General features: G+C 35.3%; 1 protein-coding gene across 8 annotated transcripts in view; it reads right to left on the bottom strand.

Moving 5' to 3' along the window:
• Positions 1 to 23,535, bottom strand: part of IFT25 (intraflagellar transport 25) — a 44,203-nt gene that overhangs the window by 17,143 nt on the left and 3,525 nt on the right. For 7 of the 8 annotated variants that reach the window (XM_019449221.2, XM_019449224.2, XM_019449218.2 and 4 more), the window contains 4 exons: positions 17,293 to 17,362; positions 15,615 to 15,727; positions 3,695 to 3,801; positions 1,755 to 1,823 (listed from right to left, as the gene is read on the bottom strand). In XM_019449221.2, the coding sequence (XP_019304766.2) occupies positions 1,755 to 1,823; positions 3,695 to 3,801; positions 15,615 to 15,712 (274 nt within the window). In that variant the 5' untranslated portion in view covers positions 15,713 to 15,727; positions 17,293 to 17,362. Of the gene's footprint in view, positions 1 to 1,754; positions 1,824 to 3,694; positions 3,802 to 15,614; positions 15,728 to 17,292; positions 17,363 to 18,792; positions 18,923 to 23,535 lie in introns of those variants that run through there. The other variant, XM_019449222.2, reaches the window with a different exon arrangement.

Below are 23,535 nucleotides of genomic sequence, written 5' to 3'. Positions count from 1 at the left end.
CCGTTCGTGTTCTCTCTCTCAAAAATAAACAAACACTAAAATAATTTTTAAAATGCTTTAATATTATATAATAACCAGTCCACATTCAAATTTTCCAATTGTTCCCAAAATGTCTTTTTATGGTTGCTTTATCCAAATCAGAATTAAGTCTCTTTTAATCTTGAACTAATTTTCCCCCCATTTTTTCCCACGTCAGTCTTACTGAAGGGACCAGAAAGCAGAATGACACACATTTTGTCATCTTGCCTCTTCATGGTTTCATTAAATCTGTTCCTCTGTCCTCTGTTTCCTATATACTGGAATTAGAACTAAAGGCTTGATCATATTCAGGGTTTGAGGCTTTCACCAAATGTCTTTGTGATCTTTGGCTGTCTTTCGTTACTTATAATAAATCACTTGAAAATTGTATGCATGAAACCAGGCTCACTGACTAGTGGATTTCAATAGGTGGCCAGGAAAAAGCTAGGCTTTGTCAGTATCCACAGGTCTTTTTTCTATAGCCATTCAGTTTCTCCAAAAATTAATCATTCGGTCTCCTGGCCAGGACTATATTCTTGGTCGCTGTCATAAATAGTAGAGCACAGAGGAGTTCCCACCATTCAACATGCAGGCTTCCACTTAAATCCCATTTTCAACTCCATGCCTCACTTAGCTTTCTCTATTATGCCTGGTCTCCCGGAGTTCTGAGCCTCAACATTTAGTGTTTCTAGTCACCCCTTGCAAGTGGTTTGTGGTCCAGCTTTGTGGAATAGGAGAACTTACCTAGGGCCCAAGCATTCTATATATAGATATTCAACTAATCACCCTTGTTTTCTGGTCCTTGTCTCACTTGCACTTTCCATGGTACCTCTTACATTCAAATTCTAGACCTTTCTAGGGTTCTGTTTGGGCAAACTGGCGTGCTTCACACTGATATTCTCCTTGACACTTAGGTTATAACTTACTCCATTCAGCTGTACAAGTTAATTCTCTTCCACCTGTATCCTCTCTTCCATAATATCCATCTCTCACATCTGCTTTGATCTCCTATGGTTTTTGTTTGCTTTTATTTTCTGCCCTTGTAGGTTTATGCTTCCTTTTCCTTCCTTCTTTCTTTCTTCCTTTATTTTATTTTTTACTTATTTTTGAGAGAGTGTGCTCGCATAAGTGGGGGAGGGGCAGAGAGGGGTACAGAGGATCCAAAGTGGGCTCCATGCTGACAGCCAAGAGCCCCACGTGGGCCTCAAACTCACAAACCATGAGATCATGACCTAAGTTGAAGTCAGACACTCAACTGAGCAAGCCACCCAGGTGCCCTGACTCCTTTTATTTCTTTATTATTATTTTCATGGTATTTTCATGGAAGGAGAGGAAATAGACACATGAAGGCAATATGTTGTGTTTAACTCGAGGAAATTCTGCTGATGATATTAAATAGTACCACTAATTAGGAAGGAAGGAAAGACAGGAAACTAACATTTACTGTCTACCATATGCCAGATACTAAGTTCACAAAAACCTTAAATGGTAGGTTACCATCTCCATTTTTCAGATAAGGATTCTGAAACCCCAAAAAATTAAGTATTAACATGGTAACAGCTGCATAACCAGTAAGTGAAAAAGCAGTCTTGTATTCAAACCTGAGTTTTTCTGGGCTCTAAATAAATCACAAGAGTCATCTTTTTCCACCAAAATGCAGTCGAATTGGAAATACAGAATCAAAGGACAATACTCCTTCATTATCAGAATAATGCTGGCAAAAAACAAGCACATACCTCTTTCAATCCATGGCTCAAAATCAACTGGCTCTTTAGAGGTGCTCTTTTCAATCCTCAACGTCCTCACTGACATTGTAAGCAAACAAAATGAATAAAGTGTTAATTACCTACCTGATTTTATGTTGCTGTCCCTATATTCCTTTTTTCCTCTGTTTCAAAGTGTCAACCACGGGTGGGACTGCACAAAATACTGGGATCAGAAACACCATTGAAAAATCATCCACATACTCTGTTTGTCTGTAGGGCCCAATGGTAAAATGCAGTCTTATGTCACTATAATCTTATAAATGTACTAACAACACAAAGTTAGTAGAGTCTTTTTTTTTTAAATTTTTTTTAAAGTTTATTTATTTTTGAGAGACACAGAGAGAGAGAGTGCAAGCAGGGGAGGGGCAGAGACAGAGGGAGACACAGAATCCAAAGCAGGCTCCAGGCTCTGAGCTGTCAGCACACAGCCTGACGCAGGGCTCGAACTCACGAACTATGAGATCATGACCTGTACCGAAGTTGGACGCTCAACCGACTAAGCCACCCAGGCGCCCCTAGAATCTTTGAATTTTTTTATCATCCAGAGTTTTTTGAATACTGGTAATAATAATAATAATAATAATAATAATAATAAATTATTTTTATATTCTGATATTATTAATTATTATTATTATTATTATTAGCGGTCTTGGTCATAAATATTTACTAGAGAAACTACTGTGAGCCAGGCCTATTTACTCATTCACTCCTGACCATAATCTTATGAGAAAAAATATTACCAATCCACTTTATTGATGAGGAAACAGGCTTAGAGAAATCAGGCACCCTAGAGAAGTAAGGCAAAGTGTTCAATGATACACAACTAGTAGGGGCCAAAAGTGGAATTCTAACTTTAGGTGTGTCTGACTCCAGAGCCTCTAAAATTAATGTCCGAAGAGAGACTTAACCAGAATGTAGGCATTTTCCTTCTGCATTGATTTTTCTCATTACCCCTAACCCAGATCCTGCTACCCCAGAACCACTCTTCTCTTCTTTGTTCTGTGCCCTAGGGGGAGGATCCCTGTAGACAGCACCACTGGCTACTGGTCAGATTTGGCTAATGGGAGGCACTGGGAGGAAATTGGAGGGCAGTGGCGAAGTGAGATCAAGTTTTTTCTCCACTCCCTTCCTGCTTCCATGCCATGTCTTTGACAGTGGTTGGGTCCCTTCATGATTACAGCTGCTGCTGGGCCACAGGCTCCAGCTCCCACTGGGCTCCGAAAACACTGTTTCCATCCCTTATCCCAGGAGTGGTAATGACTTATTGCTGTAGCCAGTTTCAGGATGTTCCCACCATCCCTGATTTGTTTCTTTATTCAGACCATAATTTTGTAAGTAATCTCATCAATAAATTCATTTGAACCATCTGGGATATATTGTTTCCTGCCATGACTTTGTCTGAAATACTTTATCCTTAAATAAACATAAGACAGGATTAGAATGATGTTCCAATGGGAGAGTCTCCTCCTAAACCCCTCAGAAAATGCCATTATTAATAGAAGAATCAAAATGATCCCATGCAAATAATCAGGGTTATCAGATTTTCAGAAAGAATTTGACAGAGGAACCCCAAGCCAAATGAATCTGGAATAAAGATGTTGAAGAACTTAGTGTTCTGGCAAGCTGGCTTCTTATGTTTATAATAGGTCTTTTGCCAAAGATTATCAAATAGTAAATTGCATGGAAATTATTATGCACTTTGGAAGGGTTTCAAATTTGCAATTTTAGAGAAGCTAACTGTGCTCAAGGCAGTTAACCCATATTCCTCACTCTCCCACCCCAGCCATAAAACTGTAAAAAAAGTTAGTGTTCTGCCAAGAAGTTTACTTGTTTTGCCAAAAGTTTACATATGTGCCCTCTGCCTATGGGAAAATTAAAAGATGATGAATAATCACATATGATATGCTTACCAAAGTAACTCTGGATTACAAGTCTTTCAATCCTTACATGTTTGTGAAAACAAATAATGAACTCTTGGGGAAACATTCCTGTTGTGGTCCAAAATGTATCTGGATTCCTATTGTTAATTTTAAAGAAAAAGAGAAAGAAAGACCCAAATAAAAATGTTTAATCACAAAATTCTAGTGAATAAGTATTTTTAAAAAAATAAATGACCCTGGATTCTTATAATTCCTATCTCTTCCTTCTGCCTCTAATCTCTCCCCAACTTTAATAATTCTTCTTTACTACTAGCAGATCTATTTTTTAAAAACACAGAAACAGAACTGATATCGCTCTGGTCTGAAAGCCTTCAGTGGCCCCTTATTGCTCATAAACATGACTGTGTAGTATGGCATTTTATGACCCTGTACAATTTGGTCCATTATTAAAGTACACTGTCTCCCATCATAGTATCCTCTCTCATTACTGTAGTCACATTGGGCCAATTAAGATTCTGCAAAGACATCATATAGGCTCATGTTTCTGTGCCTCACTTAATTCATGAGATTCTCTTGACCCGAAAGCCTTTTTTCCCTTACAAGTTTATTCACTCTTTGGTCCCATCTCTCAACCTCAACAAATCAGAATCACTTCCTCAGGCCTCCTTTGCACTTAGCATCGATTTTTGCATTGGTACTTATTTCTTGTGTTTTTATGGCTCCTGCTAGATGCTGACTTTTCTGAGTCAAACCGCTTTCTCTTACTTATCTTTACACCCCAGCAACTATCACAATGGCTGACCCATAGTAGATGCAGAATAGATGTGTGTTGAGAAAAAAATGCACTCAATTTTAAGTCACATATATAATTAAATATATAGTACTAAATATAACTATATAACTATAACTAAATATATAGTACTGCCTACAGAAATAACCATTTCTATTTTCTTTTTCTTTTTTGGAGGCAAATTTATACCTATGGTGAAATTTATCTTAAGTCTATAATTCAATGAGTTTAGACAATGTATATAGGTCAACCAATACCTCAATCAAGGTATATAACATTTCCATTGTTCCAGAAACTTTCCTTCTCTTTCCTTCCAGACAATTCTTACCTCCCTTAGGCAATTAATGCTCTGATTTCTATGACCACAGACTATGCCAAAATTTGGTTACTCATTCTTTTGTTTGATATTTTGTTAGATATTTGGATTGCTTCCAGTTTCTTAGTATTATGAATAGGTGATTACAAACGTTCTTGTACAAGTGTTTTTGTGGACATATTTTCAATTTCTCTTGGGTAATCATTAGGAGTAGAAATGCTGGGTCACAGGGCAGAGGTATATTTAATTTTACAAGAAGCTGTCAGATTTCCAAAGTGGTTGTACTATTTTACATTCCTACCATCAATGTAAGAGAGTTCTAGTTGCTCCACACCCTTGTCAACACTTGCTGTTGTCAGTCTTTTAAATGTTAGCCATGCTAGTGGATGTAAAACGGTGTCTTACAATGATATTAATTTGCATTTCCCTGATAACAAATGTTGCTAAGCATTTTTTCATGGGCTTTTTGGCCATTCACACATTTTCTTTTGTGAAATGCCTGTTAAGTGTTTTTTCTTTTATTATTAAACTGGTTATATAGTTGACTCTTAACAATGTGGGGGTTAGGGCTGCCGACCTGATACGCAGTCAAAATCTATGTATAACTTTTGACCCTCCAAACCTAACTACTAATAGCCTAGTATTTACCAGAAGCTTTACTGACAACACAATCAATTAACACATATTTTGTATGTTATATGTACTATATAATGATACAATAAAGTAAGCTAGAGTAAAAAACATGTTAAGAAAATCTGCAGGAAGAGAAAATATGTTTACACCACGGTACATATATTTCTTCAGAAAAAAATCCCATGCAGTTCAAACCCATGTTGTTCAAGGGTCAACTGTACATGACTATATATTTTTGTAGGAGTCCTTTGTGAAATAATATGTATTGTGTATATTTTTTTCCAGTCTGTAGTTTGCCTTTTCCTTTTCCTCCTTGTGTCTTTCAATGGGTAGAAGTTTTATTTTTGGTGAAGTCCAGTTTTACAACTTTTTTCTTTTATGTTTAGTGATTTTCACGTCCTAAGAAATCTTTGCTTACCCCATTGTCATGAAGGTACATTCTAATGTTTTCTTCTCGAAGCTTAGTAATTTTAGCTCTGAGTGGAGATCTATGATCCATCTTGAATTAACTTTTGTGTTTGGTATAAGGTACGGGTAGAGGTTCATTTTTATTTGTATGTTTATTCAGTTGTTCCAGCACCATTTACTAAAAGACTTTCCTTTTCTTATTTAATTGCTTTGATGTCTTTGCCTAAAATTAATGGACTGTATATGGGTAGATCTATTTCTGCCTCCTCCATTTTATTCCATTGTTCTGTTTCTATATCCTTAGCCTTCTGTTGAAAATTAATTGACCTTGGGGCATCTGGGTGGCTCAGTCAGTTAAGCATCTGACTTCAACTCAGGTCATGATCTCACAATTCGTGGGCTCAAGCCCCGTGTAAGGCTCTGTGCTGACAGTTCAGAGACTGGAGCCTGCTTCAGATTGTATCTCCCTCACTCTCTGCCCCTCCCCTGCTCATGCTTTCTCTCTCTCTCTCAAAAATAAATAAACGTTAAAAAAATTTAAAAAAGAAATAAAATGAATTGACCTTGCATAAGTGGGTCTATTTCTGGGCTTTCTATTCTGTCCCACTGATATAGATACCTATCTTTACAAAAATATCACACTGTTTTGATTACTGTAAGTTATTTTTAAATCTTGAAATCAAATCACATAAGTGCTCAAACTTTCTTCTTTTTCAAGATTATTTTGACTAGACGAGACCCTTGCATTTCCATATACATTTCAGAATCAACTTGTGTTTTATGCAAAAAGTCATTTGAGATTTTAATCGACATTGTGCTGAATCGATGGTTATGTTAGGGAGAAATTGCATCTTGACAATATGAAATTTTCCAATCATTAACGTAGTGCATTTTTTTCATCTATTTAGTTATTTAATTTTTCTCAGCAACCTTTTATAGTTTTCAGTGTAAATGTTTGCATATCTTATTAAATTTATTCTTAACTCTCTTATATTTTAACTGCTATTGTAAATGGAATTTTTTAAACTTCAGTTTCCAAATGTTTCCTGCTATTATATAGTAATACAGTTGATTTTTATATATTGACCTTGCTAAATTTACTTATTAGCTCTAGTAGGCTTTCTTTGGTAGATTCCTTGTTTTTTGTAGATTCAGATGAAACAATGCAATCTGTGAACAGAGACAATTTTATTCCTTCTAATATTTATGCCTTTTATATCTTTTTTTTCCCTTATTGCATGGTTTAAAACCTCCAGGACAATGCTGAATAGAAATGGTGAGAGCAAACATTCTTGCTCTATTTCCAGTCTCAGGGTGAAAGCATTTATTATTTCAGCACTAAGCTGAATGTGTTTAGTAGATGACTTTATCAGACTGGTTAATCTGATTGGTTGCTAAGAATTGTTATCATAAATGAATGCTGGGTTTTGACAAAATCATCTATTGGGATGATCATCTGATTTTTCCCCCTCGTTCTGGCAATGTGGTGAATTACACCCAACCTGGTATTCCTATGATAACGTGGTAAATATGCCAACCTTGCATTCCCAGGATTAATTCCATTTGCTGAATTCAGTTTATAAGGATTCTTGTGTCTATGTTCATAAAGAATATTGTTCTTTAATTTTCCTTTCTTGTTTCCTTTCCTTCCTTTCCTTTCCTTGTAATGTTTTTATCAGATTTTATTTTCAGGGTTACACTGTTCTCATAAAAAACAATTTGAGAAATGTTTCTTCCTCTATTTTTGAAAGATTTATACTATTTCTTCCTCAAAATATTTGATAGACTTTACGATAGCTACATGGCTATTCAAATACCCTTTTTCATCTTTTGTCATTTTTATAGGTTGAGTTTTTCAAGGAATCTGTCCATTTAAGTCATCAAATTTATTAGCCTAAATTTTTTCTTTTTTAATTAAAAACATTTTTTAATGCTTATTTATTTTTGAGAGAGAGAGAGAGAGAGAGAGACAGACCACAAGTGGGGGAGGGGCAGACAGAGTGGGAGGGACAGAATCCAAAGCAGGCTCCAGGCTCTGAGCCGTTCAGTGCAGAGCCTGATGTGGCGCTCAAACCCATGAACCGTGAGATCATGACCTGAGCCGAAGTTGGATGCTTAACTAACTGAGCCACCTAGGCGCCCCAATGGAAAATATTTTTAAATTGAGGTATAACTGACATCTAACATATTAATTTCAGGCATACAACATAATGATTTAATACCTTCAATTTGTCCTTGATAGTGACTTATTAATCTTTTAGAAGCTGTACTGATATTGCTTTTTTTAAAAAATGTTTTTAACGTTTATTTATTTTTGAGAGAGAGAGAGAGACAGAGCACAAGCAGGGGAGGGGCAAAGGGAGATGGAGACACAGAATCTAAAGCAGGCTCCAGGCTCTGAGCTGTCAGCATAGAGCCCAACATGGGGCTTGAACCCATGAACTGTGAGATCATGACCCAAGCCGAAGTTGGATGTTTAACTGACTGAGCCACCCAGGGAACCCAATATTGCTTCTTTCATTGCTGGTACTGGTAATTTATATTTTCTCTATTCTTTCTTGGTCAATCTTACTAGTGGTCTATAACTTTTATTAATCCTTTCAGATAATCAATTTTGGCTTTGTTAATTTTTTCTAATTGTCTATTTTCCATTTCATTGATTTCTGCTCTTTATTATTTATTTTCTTCTACATTCTTTGGGTATACTTTGCTCTTCTTTATCTAGCTTCCTAAGGTGGAAATTTATTTGTTGGTTCTTAAAAATTCTTTATAATAGAAAATATTTATGCTATAAATTTCCCTGGAATCACCCACGTTAGCTGCATCTACAAATGTGAATATATTGTTCTCATCATCATTCAGTTAAAAATATTTTCTAATATACCTTGTGATTTCTTCTTTGACCCATGGGTTATTTAGAAGTGCCATGCTTAAAATCTAAGTTTCAGAGATATTCTTCCAGATGTCTATTTAAAATTTATTTGTAATTTACTTACATAGTGGTCAGAGAACAAATTCTTTTCTCCAGCTTTATTGCAATATATTCAACATAACAACATTACATAAGTTTAATGTATACAACATGATGATTTGATACGTGTATGTGTTGTAAAATCATGACCACAATAAAGAACACAACCATCATCTCACATGTTTACCATTTTTTGGAAAATATATTCCCTAAGATCTGAATCTTTTGACATTTATTGAGATTTTATGCCCCAGTACATTTTAGTGAATGTTTAATGCATACTTGTTCCCTGTGCCATTGTTGATTATAGTGTTGTATAAATGTCATTTTAGTCAAGGTGACTGGCAGTATCGTGCAGATCATTCTATCTTTACTATGCCTTTACTATCTGTATCTTTAGATTTTTCATCTGGCTGCTTTACCATTACTGAAAGAAAGTTGTTAAAATCTTCAAGTATGATTATGGATTTGTCTATTTCTCTTTCATCTGTCAGTTTTTGCTTTATAAATTTTGAAGATCTATTATTAGGTCAGTACACATTTAGGAGTATTATCTCTTCCTGATGAAAAGATGCTCACACCTTGTAAAATGTCCCCTTCATCTCTGGTAATTCTCCCCTTTTACATTCTACTTTGTCTAGTATGAATATAGCCAGTTACTTTCCTATGTTTATTGTTTATAGAATGCATCTATTTCATCCTCTTATTTTCAACCTATTTGTGACTTTATACTTAAGGTACATCTCTTGCAGACAGCATATACACGGGTCTTGTACTTTTATCCAGTCTGACAATTTCTGCCATTTAATTAAAATGGCTAGCCCATTGGCATTTAATGTAATTATTGCTATGGTTGGATTTAAGTCTACCATCTTGCTCTTCATTTTCTATTTGCCCTCCCATCTATTTTTTTCTTGTTCTATTTCTCCTTTCTTATCTACTTTTGACTGAATAAAAAACCCTAAAATTCCATTTAATTTTCTATTGGTTTTATATCTCTTTTTTTGGTGTGTGGCTATTCTCATTTTGGTGTGTGACCTCACGATAGTCAATTTACATTGAACTCCACTTGTGTGCCATTATTTTCATGTGTTTTACATTCACATACATAACATTTACTACTATATGTATATAATAAATCCCACAGTACAATGTGTCTTTCTCCCCATTATGTGGTTAGTTGAATTTGTAAAAAAAATTAAAAGAAAAAGGATAGTTTTTTACATCCACCCAAATATTTACAATTTCCAATGTACCTAATTTCTTCCTCAGATTTGAATTTCCATTTAGTATTACAACACTTCAACATGCAGAACTTCCTTTAGCATTTCCTGTGATGCAGAGCTAGTTGTGATGAATAAAATGTTTCTATTTCACCCTGAATTTTGAAGGATATATTACCTAGATACAGAATTCTGAGTTGACAGGGGTTTTCTGTTGTTTCTTTTTTCAGCATTTAAGATTTTGTTCCATTGTCACCTGTGTTCTACTGTTTGTGATGCAAAGTCAGCTGCCACTGGTACTATTGTTCCCTTGTAGTTAATATATTTTTTCCTGCAGCTATTTAAAAAATATTTTTCTTGGGGCGCCTGGGTGGCTCAGTCGGTTAAGCGTTCGACTTCAGCCCAGGTCGTGATCTCGCGGTCCGTGAGTTCGAGCCCCGCGTCAGGCTCTGTGCTGACAGCTCAGAGCCTGGAGCCTGTTTCAGATTCTGTGTCTCCCTCTCTCTGACCCTCCCCCATTCATGCTCTGTCTCTCTTTGTCTCAAAAATAAATAAACGTTAAAAAAAAATTTTTTTTTTAATATTTTTCTTACTTTTCAGCAGACTGCAGTATGGTCTTTTTGTAATTACCTTGCTTGGGGCTTGCTGAGTTTCTTGGATTTGTCACTTGGCATTTTTTAATAAGATTGGAGAAAATCCAGCTTAAAAGTAGAAAAAACTTGAATATCCATCAGCCTGGTGAGTGGATAAATAAAATGTGCTATATCCATATAATGGAATATTATTTGGCAATAAAAATAAATGAAGCACTGATATGTGCTATAACATGGATGAAACTTCAAAACATGTAAGTGAGGGGCACGTGGGTGGCTCAGTCGGTTAAGCATCCGACTTCGGCTCAGGTCATAATTTCTTATGAGTTCGAGCCCCATGTTCTGAACTGTCAGTGCAGAGCCTGGAGCCTGCTTTGGAATCTGTGACTCCCTCTCTGCCCCTCCCCGCTCGTGCTCTGTCTCTCTCAAAAAGTAAATAAACGTTAAAAAAATTTTTTTAAGAAAAAAAAGAAAACGTGTAAGTGAAAGAAGCTAGTCACAAAAGACCATATGTATGATTCCATTTACATTAAATCTCTGAAAGGCAAATCTATAGAGATATAACATAAAGTAGATTATTGAGAGCCTAGGGCTGATGGGGATAGGGGGAATATAAGATGACTGCAATGGGTTGCAATGGAGAGTAATGAAATGCTCTAAAATTGATTATGGAGATAGGTGTATAACTGTGAATATGCTGGAAGCCAATAAATTGTACCTTTTATTTTATTTATTTATTTATTTATTTTGAGAGAGGAAAAGAGAGAAAGAGCATATGGGGAAGGGGCAGAGAGAAAGGGAAAGAAATCTTAAACAGGCTCCATACCCAGCACAGTCCATGAATTTGAGCCCCACATTGGGCTCTATACCAACAGCTCAGAGCCTAGAGCCTACTTTAGATTCTGTGTCTCCCTCTCTCTCTCTGCCCCTCCCCCACTTGTACTCTCAAAAATAAAGTTAAAACATAAAGAAAATTTATTATTTTTTTAATAATTTTTTAAAATTTAATGTTTATTTATTTTGAGAGACAGAGAGAGAGAGATAGTACAAGCAGGGGAGAAGCAGACAGAAAGGGAGACACAGAATCTGAAGCAGGCTCCAGGCTCTGAGCTGTCAACACAGAGCCTGACGCAGGGCTAGAACTCACGAGCCGTAAGATCACGACCTGAGCCGAAGTCGGATGCTCAACCGACTGAGCCACGCAGGCACCCCCCCCCCAAAATTAAAAAAAAACCCAAAAACATAGGCAGTAATCTCTTGACATCAGCTGTAGAAACATTTTTATAGATATATTCCCTTTGGCAAGAGAAACAAAAGCAAAATTAAACTATTAGGACTAAACCAAATAAAAAACTTTTGTACAACAAAGGAAACCATCAACAAAACAAAAAGAGAACACACTCAATGGGAGAATATATTTGCAAATGATATATCCAATAAGGGGTTAATATCCAAAATATATAAAGAATTCATACAATTTAACACTAAAAAAACCCAAATAATCCAATTAAAAATAGGCAGAAGACATGAACAGATATTTCTACAAAGAAGATATCCAGATGGCCAACAGACCCTCAAAAGATGCTCAACATCACTCATCATCAGGGAAATGCAAATCAAAACCACAATGAGATACCACCTCACACCTGTCAGAATGGTTGAAATCAACAACACAAGAAGCAAGAGGTGTTGGCAAGGATGTGGACAAAAAGGAACCCTTGTGCACTGTTGGTGGGAATTAAAACCAGTGCCATCATGGTGGAAAACAGTATGGAGGTTGCTCAAAAAACTAAAGATAGAATCACCATAAGATCCAGTAATTCCACTACTGGGTATTTACCCAGAGAAAATGAAAACACTAATTCAAGAAGACAAAAGCACCACTCTGTTTATTGCAGCATTATTTATTAATAGCCAGGATATGGAAGCAACTCAAGTATCCATCCATAGATGAATAGATAAAGAAGATATGGTACATATATACAATGCAATATTAGTCAGCCATAAAAAAGAATGAAATCTTGTCATCTGCAACACATGGGTGGAGCTAGAGAGTATAATGCTAAGTGAAATAAGTCAGAGAAAGACAAATACCATATGATTTTACTAATATGTGAATTAAAAAACAAACAAACAAATAAGAAAAGAAACGAACAAAAAAACCAGACTAATATACAGAGAACAAACCGGTAGTTAGTTGCCAGAGGGGAAGTGGATTAGGGGATGGGTTAAAATAGGTGAAGGGGATTAAGGGCAGTGAGTAATGTACAGAATTGTTAAATCACTCTATTTTACACCTGAAATTAATATAGCATATGATTAATATGTTAATCATACTGAAATTTTTTAAATAAATAAATAAATAGATAGATTTTTAAATGGCACATGACTGAATTCTCATAGTTAGGTAAAACGAAGTCATAAAAATGGTAGTTTTCTTTTAAATAAGGCTTTATAGCTAACAACTGTTTAACATCTATTATCTCAAGTGATTTTTTTCACAACTCTGAGGTAGTCAGTGTAGGTAGTGTTATCTCCATTTTGCAGATCAGAGAAGTGAGGCTCAAAGATACACTTTTAGTCCAAGTTAACACATATAATTCATTCCACCAGGAATTTTAAAGTTGGCTTTTTTTGTGTTTGTTTTTTTTTTTTTTTTTTTTTGAGAGAGAGAGAGTGTGCATGCACGCAAGTTGGGGAGGGGCAGAGAGACAGAGATAAAGAATCCCAAGCTCTGTGCTGTCAGCACAGAGGGGCTCTATCTCATGACCTGTGAGATCATGACCTGAGCTAAGATCAAGAGTTGGATGCTTAACTGACTGAGCCACCCAGGCACCCCCACCAGGGTTTTAATTGTAAATCTAGTATCCTTCTATATTATGCTGAAAGGACTAATTCTCCGTCTCCCTTTTCTCTTCACTCGTTTTTTCTAGTGCAGAACTTCCTTTCTCCTTTTTCATTGATATATTAAATATCAGAGAGCAAAAATAGAGTCAAATGGCAAGTAGAAATATAATCACTTTCTTTAACTCTGATTCCTGAGGAAATTGAGAGTTGGGAGAACTACCTAATGGGGGCAAATTTATGGCATTGTTTTCCCCAAATAATTCTATGGTTACTTCCTTTTAGACAAACCAACCCATGAGCAGAGAATAATTTTTAATATCTACTGTATAAAGTCTAATTGTATTTATTGGAAATGCATATGCATTAAAAGTCTCTGATGTGTTCTGCTTAGTTGTCAGGTCCAGTAACTACTTTTATTCCATATAGTTTTCTGTACTAAGGGTTTTGTCTAATTAAGTATGATGTCCTTAATCATTCATTAATATGGACTGATCTTTGGAAAGATCTCTATTTCTGAAAACAACTTAAGGTGAATCTTTTTATGTCTGTGTATCCTCACAGCAGTCCCCACATTAATTTCTCTACTCCAAGGCAGAGTGGGATAAATAACTATTACCTGAACTTTAGGAAGTAAAAGACGAAGGATTAAGAGGCACAGGCAAAAAACAGATATTGAGTTTCGGATTCAAACCTAAAGTTTGACTTATGATAGTATGGTACAAAGAACCCCAAACTAGGAGTTAAAAGACATGAGTGTTAATCTTGATTCCACCACTTGGTTATCTGTGTAATTTTGAATAAGTCATCTTTACCTCTGATTATCCTTTTCCTCATCTTTACAATGGACTGAAAATACATTTGTAAAATATCTTGCCTCTTATTTCCCAAGCTTATGGTGAGGGTCAAATGACATAACATCTATGAAACTATAACGCCCTATGCAAATATAAAGTAATACATGCATGTGTGTGTGTGTGTGTGTGTGTGTGTGTCCTCAGCTACTTTCCAATATAATTTGAGTTTGATATTTGATGGTCAAATTCAAGCTACTCAACAATTATTTTAAGTAAGTCACAGTATTTGAGTAAGTCATAGTCTCTAACTTGTAGGAATTCACAGTTAAGAGAGGACACAAACATTAAAAATAAATAATCATATAATAAAGGAATAAGGTAATAGAGGTATATACTAAATTCTTTTACAGACCAACACAAAGGTAAATTAATCTTATGTGAGGGCAAAGGGACAGATGTCAGACAGGAGATAACAACTAGGCTTAAAGGAAGAGCTTGAGTTGCTAGAATTTTATCTAGATACATGGGGTTCACAATAAAACACACACAAAAAAACCACAAGATCCGCGTTATAACTGGCTCTGCCTTCAATAATTAAAACTAGTACTTGATCTCTTTAGACTTCTCTTACCACAAGTCTAAAATAAAATGTTTACCTAAGATAAATTCCTAAGTCTTTCCAGCTCTAAAATTATATGATTCTATGAGTCAAACTCTGGCCATTGTACAGATATCAAGAAAGAGAATTCAAGAAAGTAATAAAATGGTCACAACGATTAAAAAAGGACATTTCCCACTAACTACTTTTTCTTGGAATTCAAAAGCCTGAGAATGATATTTATCTCTACCTAGAATAAGCTCTAACACAGTGAAGAGAGGAAATTGGAATGATAACAAGAAGCTGAGAACCAAACAATGCATGTGGATAGCAGGAAGTTAAGCATTCAGTTTAGCAAAGATGTTGCTTAGACGACTAAGGACATAGGCAGTAGATGAGAAGTTACAATGTTTTTATTCCTATATACTAAAAAAAAAACTTGGAATAAAATCATAACCAGATATTAAAATGTACTCTTCCATAAAATGAGGTAGTTGTCTGTTTGAAGTTTTGCCTTGTTAAACAGCTTCAGAAAAAACTATTTGTATAAAAGGTCTGTTTAAGAATTATAAAGAAAGGATCAGAAACCTAAATATACACAACTGAATTGGTTTCAGGAATGGTACCAAAGGTGAACATTGTCAAGTAATATACTTCACCAAACATTTATTAAACTATGTTTAAAAGTTCTGGTTGTTGCAAAGCATAGTCCCAGTACTCAAGGGGTTCACTGACCTACTATCAAGACTTTAAGGAAGAAAAAATAGTAACTCTTACCCATCAATCATACTTTCAGGAGGGTGTTTTTCATCACTTGATGTAGCTAAAATCACTTCTGCCCCCTCAGAGCTCAAACACAGGTCATTTTTTCTCATCTTAAAGTGTTTAATCTGCAAATAAAACAATAATAAAAATAGTAAATTCTTGATTCTCTGAACTTGATCTGCGAAAAGGAAGACAGAGAAAGCCTGTTGCCTAGCACACAGCTTAACAACCAAGCTATTCAACAAGTGAAAGGGACTCTAACGTTTATTTACATAAGTAAACTCCTAACCTCTCCCAGCAGTAATCTGTAAGAAAATGATTATTTCTACTACTCTAACTCCACAAAACAAGACTCTGACTACTCTGACATCATTTCTCTGATTCTAAAATTAAAAGTCCTCAATAATGATATAGAACCAATTAACAAGCTAAAGTGGCATGAATTAATGGGTAACTTTTTAAATATTTTATTCTCAAATTAGTTAACATACAGTGTGGTCTTGGCTTCAGGAGTAGAATCCAGTGATTCATACTTATATGTAACACCCAATCTCATCCCAACAAGTGCCCTCCTTAATGCCCATCACGCATTTTCCCCATCCCCATCAACCCTCAGTTTGTTCTCTGTATTAAGGGTTTCTTCTGGTTTGCCCCCCTCTCTGTTTTTATCTTATTTTTCCTACCCTTCCCTTATGATCACCTGTCAAGTTTCTCAAATTCCACATGAGTGAAATCATGTGATACCTGTCTTTCTTCAACTGACTTATTTTACTCAGCATAATACCCTCCAGTTCTACCCATGTTGTTGCAAATGCCAAGATTTCATTCTTTTTCACTGAATTACTGAGTAAATTTAAAAAATTATTTATATTGTTATATTTCTGAAATTTCTTTTTTTAATTTTTTAAGTTTATTTATTTTGAGATAGAGACAGAGAGAGTGAGTGGGGGAGGGGCAGAGAGAGAGAGAGAGAGAGACAGAGAGAGAATCCCAAGCAGGCTCCGCACTGACAGTGCAGAGCCTGACATGAGGCTCAAACCCATGAACCATGAGATCATGACCTGAGCTGAAACCAAGACACTTAACCAGCTGAGCCACCCAGCTGGTGCCCCATATTTCTGAAATTAAAAAAAATCTGGAACATGGGGCGCCTGGGTGTCTCAGTCAGTTAAGCATCCGACTTCGGCTCAGGACATGAGTGTGCGGTTTGTGAGTTCCAGCCTCGCATCAGGCTCTGTGCTGACAGCTCAGAGCCTGGAGCCTGCTTCAGATTCTGTGTCTCCCCCTCTTTCGGACCCCCCCCCCCATGTTCATACTCTGTCTCTCAATAATAAATAAAAATGTTAAAAACATTTTTTTAAAAAAATCTGGAACATAAAAGCAGATTTTTTGTGACTGTTTACCCATACATTTATCAACTGAAAATAGCAAACTACATTATTCACAACTTGAAAGGTATCTTACCATCATTATTGTTTTGATGCAGAATATAAAATAAGAGAGAAGACAAGCTTTTGCTTATTTTTAAATTCTACATCAGTCACTTGGGTCATGGGTTTCAAGACATTTCTATTGTATGGTAATATTTTAAGTTTAATAAAAGTATCCTGAAAAGATATCATTGAGCTCTACTATGGATCCTGGTGGATAAGACAGAAGATGAGAAAAGATTCTATCAGATCTCACTCACCTTTCTCCTTGATCTGGTCGTGACAGGGCACAAACCAATATGTAGATGCAAAGTGACTATGAAGCTGAATCTATAAAGAATTAAAAGACAAAGAGTGTTTGGAAAAAGGAGAAAAGCTTCCAATACCCTTCATACTCCGGCCTCAGTCTGATTTTTTCAAAAAGTGAAACTGTTTCAAATAAATAATCAACAAATTACAGAGAATATCACATATGTTAAATAACTATGTACCCGCTGTCCAGATTTAATAAATATTAACATTTTTGCCCATTTCTTTCCTTGCCCAAAGGTAACAGCTATTGTCAAGTTGATAAATACGCCTCCTTACTATGTTTTTATACTTTTACCATATATGTATCCATAAATGACATGCACTGTTCTTTTAAAACTTAAATGCGCTCTCTCTCTCTCTCTCTCTCTCTCTCTCTCTCTCTCTATATATATATATATATATATATATCCTTAGGCTATCTGCTTTTTTCATTCAAGTTTTTAATCGTGTTGATATATATATAAATCTACTTTATTCACTTCAACTGCTGTCAGGTCTTTCTCTATTTCTCTAATGATGAATATTTGGGTAAGTTTCCAATTTTTTGCTATTATACACAAATTTGAAATGAGTATCTTTGTGTATGTATCCTTAGCACATGTGGGAGAAAGTCTTTATGATAAAAGTCTCTTTACAGAAGTAAAATGGCAGAAACTTAGAATCAGCATATCTTCAAGTCAATAATTGATCAACTAGATGTCTAAATTTTAACAATTTACACTACCATCAACAATGTATGAGAGTTTCTGCTTCCTCATATTCTCACCAATTTGGTATTGTTAGATATTTTGGCTTTAGCCAATCTCATCGGTGTGAAATGATATCTCAATAAGGTTATAATTCATATTTGTATAATTATTAGTGAGGTTGAATACTGTTTCATATGATCATGAGCCATTCAGACCTCCTTCCGTTATTTGCTCTTCCTTATCCTTTGTTCATTTTTCTATTGTGTTGCTTTTTAAAACTTTTGTCGTCCTTTGCTCTTCGATTTATGGGGATTTTTAAAATAAAATATTCTGGATACAAATCCTTTGTTATATTTGTTGCAAATATCTTCTACTCTGCAGCTTGATTTTTCTTTTTAACTTTGTGTGTGTGTGTGTGTGTGTGTGTGTGTGTGTGTAAGAGTTTTCCCACCCCCACTTTTCATTGCTTAACTATAACATATAAACAGAAGAGAACACAAATCAGAAGTATGTAGAGCAATAAATTTTCACAAAGTTAACACACCCAGGTAACCAACACCCAGGTAAAGAAGTAGAATATTATCAGCACTTCAGAAGCCCTCTGCATGCCCCCTCCCAGTCACTACCCTTCCCACCTTTCCAAGGTTAAGTATGGTCCTTATTTCTTACATTAATTTTGACTGAGATTCATATACATAGACTCATACAGTTTGTACTCATTTGTATCCGGCTTCTTTCATCATTGTTTTTGACACTTACCCATATCACTGTGTCATAGACTTGAAGTGCAACTAAGTAAAGATGCAATCCAGCCCCAACCCAGCTTAACCTCTAATAAAATCAAAGAAATCGTCCCCCAAGTGGAGCTTCACAGGAAGTTTGGTATGAACTGAAAAGCAAAGAAAGATTTCTGTGACCTTGGGTACTTAGATCCCAAAGCCCTGATGGAGGGGACTGATCTGAATTCAGAGGTAAACTGAATATCTGAAATTAGAGGTAAACTGAACTATTTATTTTTATTTTTTTAAGTTTATTTCTTTATTTTGAGAGAGACAGAGACAGTGTAAGCAAGGGAGCAGAGAGAGAGAGGGAGGGAGAGAGAGAGACAGAGAGAGAGAATCCCAAGCAGGCTCCACACTGTCAGCACAGAGCCCGATGTGGGGCCTGAACTCATGAAATTGTGAGATCATGACCTGAGCCAAAACCAAGAGTCAGACGTTTAACCAACTGAGCTACCGAGGCACACCTGTAAACTGAAACTATTTAAATAAAACTACAACTCAGTCCAATCCTGAGGTGGACTAAAGTGATCTGCCCCTTATCCTGGCTGCTGCGCAAAGAAAATTGTCTCTCTGGGAAAAAGCATTATCTACTTCAGGGTCTATTGTTCTTTTAAACACAACATCCAATATATAAAATCACTTCAGCGGATCTATAGATGACCCAAGTGCTGGAATTACCTAAGATAGCTATTATAAATCTGTTAGATAATTTAGTGAAAAGATGGACAAGGGAATTTTAGCAGAGAAATGGAAACTAAAGAAAAACAAAATGAAAATTCCAGAACTGAAAAGCATAGTATCTCAAATAAAGAATTCATTAGATAGGCTTAGCAACAGATTGGATCCAGCATAATAATGGGTCAGTGAACTTAAAGACAGGTCAACAGAAATGATCCAAAATGAAATACAGAGAAAAAATGAAATACAATAAAGCATCAGATACTTGTGAGACATTATCAAACTATTCTGAAATACATGTAATTGGAGTCCCAGAAGGAGAGGAAAAACAATACTATAGAAGAAAAATCTGAGATGTGGCTGAAAATTTTCCAAAATCTATGAAAGGCATAAACCGAAGATCCAAGAAGCTCTTGAATCCTAAGTTGGATAAACACAACAAAGAAAACCCCACCTAGAGGCATCTTTATTGCTGAAAATTAAAGAAAAGATAAAAAATTAGTAGCAGCTAAAGCAAAAAAAAAAAAAACACACATTACATTTGGGAGAACAAGAATAAAAACTGACTTCTCATCAGAAACAATAGAGACCAAATGACAATGAAATGACATCTTTAAAGTGCTAACAGAAAAAATATAGAATTCTATATCCACCAAAAACATCCTTCAAAAGTGAAGGCAAAATAAAGGCATTTTTAGGCAAACAAAAGCTGAAAGAATTTGTTATCAGTAGACCCACACTACAAAAAATATTAAAGGAAGTGCTGTGGGCCAAAGGGAAAGGATTTCAGGTTGAATCCTGGATGAGTGGGAAGGAAGAGCATTGGAAATAGTACATATATGACTAACTTAAAAGACTATTTAAAATTTTTCTTTACCGGGCTAGTATCCAAAATCTATAAAGAACTCCCCAAACTCCACACCCGAAAAACAAATAACCCAGTGAAGAAATGGGCAGAAAACATGAATAGACACTTCTCTAAAGAAGACATCCAGATGGCCAACAGGCACATGGAAAGATGCTCAACATCACTCCTCATCAGGGAAAAACAAATCAAAACCACACTGAGATATCACCTCACGCCAGTCAGAGTGGCCAAAATGAGCAAATCAGACTACAGATGCTGGCGAGGATGTGGAAAAACGGGAACCCTCTTGTACTGTTGGTGGGAATGCAAACTGGTGCAAACTGGAAAACAGTGTGGAGGTTCCTCAAAAAATTAAAAATAGACCTACCCTATGACCCAGCAATAGCACTGCTAGGAATTTACCCAAGGGATACAGGAATGCTGATGCATAGGGGCACTTGTACCCCAATGTTTATAGCAGCACTTTCAACAATAGCCAAATTATGGAAAGAGCCTAAATGTCCATCAACTGATGAATGGATAAAGAAATTGTGGTTTATATACACAATGGAATACTACATGGCAATGACCAAGAGTGAAATATGGCCTTTTGTAGCAACGTGGATGGAACTGGAGAGTGTTATGCTAAGTAAAATAAGTCGTACAGAGAAAGACAGATACCATATGTTTTCACTCTTATGTGGATCCTGAGAAACTTAACAGAAGACCAGGGGGGAGGAGGAGGAAAAAAAAAAGTTAGAGAGGGAGAGAGCCAAACCATAAGAGACTCTTAAAAACTGAGAATAAACTGAGGGTTGATGGGGGGTTGGAGGGAGGGGTGGGTGGGTGATGGGCACTGAGGAGGGCACCTTTTGGGATGAGCACTGGGTGTTGTATGGAAGCCCATTTGACAATAAATTTCATATTAAAAATAAATAAATAAAAATTAAAAAAATAAAAAAATATAAAATTTTTCTTTACAAAACTATTGACAATTTAAAAAATAGCAATGAATGATAGGGATTTAACAGATAGAAATAACAAATACAATAATAATACAAAAGGCAAAAGAAGGATAAATGAGACTATTCTTCATAGAGTCCTTGTCAGGTTCTTGAACATTAAGTGATATAATATTGATTCAAAGTAGATTAGGATGTTAAAGATGAATGTTGTAATCCTAGGATTAGAATTAATTCACCACTAAAAGTCACAAAACAAAAAATTATAGGAAGAAGGCCAATAGAAAAGAAAAAAAATGGATTTCATAAAAATACCTGTTTAATCTGAAAGAAAGCCAACAAGGAGAAGAATCAATAAATAAAAAATAAATGGCAAGAAGATAGTTTTAAACATAAATACACTGATTATTCCATTAAATGTTAATAAACTAAACACTACATTATCAGACTGAATTTTAAAAACCCCAATAGATGGGGTGCCTGGGTGGCTCAGTCAGTTGAGGGTCTGACTTCGGCTCAGGTCATGATCTCACGGTTTGTGAGTTCAAGCCCTGTATTGGGATTGCTGCTGTCAGTGCAGAGCCCCCTTCGGATACTGTGTCTCCACCCCCCTCTCAAAAATAAACATTAAAAAAAACCCAGCAGATACGCTTTTCAGGAGATGCTCTAAATATAAGGATAGAGGGAAAGTAAAAGGATAGAATAACAAGTCTTGATATCTGATAAAGTAAATTCTTCTACTTAATTTTCAAAACTGGTTTGGGTCTATGCTTTGTACCTTAATTATAAGAAAGATTTTTTTAAGCTACAGAAAAATATTTTTTGAGATGTTGACTGTAATTCAATTCCATTTATAGATTAATTTGGAGAGAATATCATGTTTATGATAATGAGTCTTCAAATCCATGGATCCAGCATCTCTCTTCATTTAAGACTCCTTAAGTCCTGAAATTGTTCTCTACTTTTCCCTAAACATATCTTCACCTCTTCTGTTAGGTTTATTCTCAGATGTCTTATGGTTTCTATTGCTATTGTAAATGGGATTAAAAAAAACATTATTTAAAAAAAATCTTATTCTCTGCCATACAAGGAATATTTCTAACATTTCATCATTAAATGTGATGCTCACTGAAGGCTTTTTTTCTTGGATACTGTTCTTTGGGTTATAGAAATTTCCTTCTCTTTTTAGTTTGTTAGTTTTTTCCATGAATAAACATTGAATTTTAACAAATGCTCTTCTAATATTTACTAAGATGATCAATTCCTACAGATTGATAAGGTGATAAATGAAATCAAGGTTTTCTAATGTTATAGTATCCTCAGTTCCTAGCATAAACTCTACCTATGTGGCCAAGGTATATTACCATTTTTATCCAGAGTTGGATTCAGTTTGCTAATAATAATTTTTAGAGATACATTTCTAAGTGAGACTGGCTTGTAGTTTTCCTTTGTTACTCAGTTCATATCTGGTTTTACAATCAAGACTGTACTCCCAACATAAACAAGTTGGAGAGCTTCCCTTTTGTTTAGTTATTGGAGCAATCTATATAAGACAGAGCTTATTTGATCCTGTAAGCCTGCTAAAATCTCTCTAGGCAAATTTTTTGTTTTTACTATTTCAAATTCAATTGTTCGCTTCAGGTTTTCCACACTGCCTTGAATCAATTCTGAAATTTCTATTTTGAAAAATATTATCTATTTCTTGTCTTTATATTTATTGGCATAAAGTTCATTTTTATTGTAATTTAAAAATCTAGTATTATAGAGTTGAAAGCCATGGTGAGATTGGTCAAGAAAAAAGGAATATATTCTGACATTTTCTACTTGTGCCTCTTTTTTTGGCTTTTTTCTTGCATTTAATACTATCGATACCAGAGAACTAGTGTCAGATGCTGTTAGCACTAGTTTGAAGAAAGATGATAAATTCCTAGAAATACAGATCAATGAATTTGGGTGTTAATTTTCAACAAAATTCTGAAATTAATAAATTTCAGTATTAAAACGATAACCTTGAAAAGATAAATAAGAGAGTAGTACAATAGGAAGGAGCAATAACATTAGTTCACAAAGATTATAACAAACATTTCTTGTTTTTTTGATAGGGTCACTACCAATTAGGGACATGTTCTGAACATTTCAACAAAACTTCAGACAAAGCCTCTCAAGATACACATGGACCAGATGGAGAAATGTCGGCTGGGTGACAGGCAGTACTTTAGGTAGATATTTATAA

Source organism: Panthera pardus, unplaced genomic scaffold (genome assembly GCF_024362965.1).
Source record: "Panthera pardus isolate Hobbes unplaced genomic scaffold, ASM2436296v1 HiC_scaffold_11, whole genome shotgun sequence".
Lineage (NCBI taxonomy): Eukaryota > Metazoa > Chordata > Mammalia > Carnivora > Felidae > Panthera > Panthera pardus.
The sequence above is the reverse complement of the archived record's forward strand: the minus strand, read 5'-3'. Positions and strand labels throughout refer to the sequence as shown.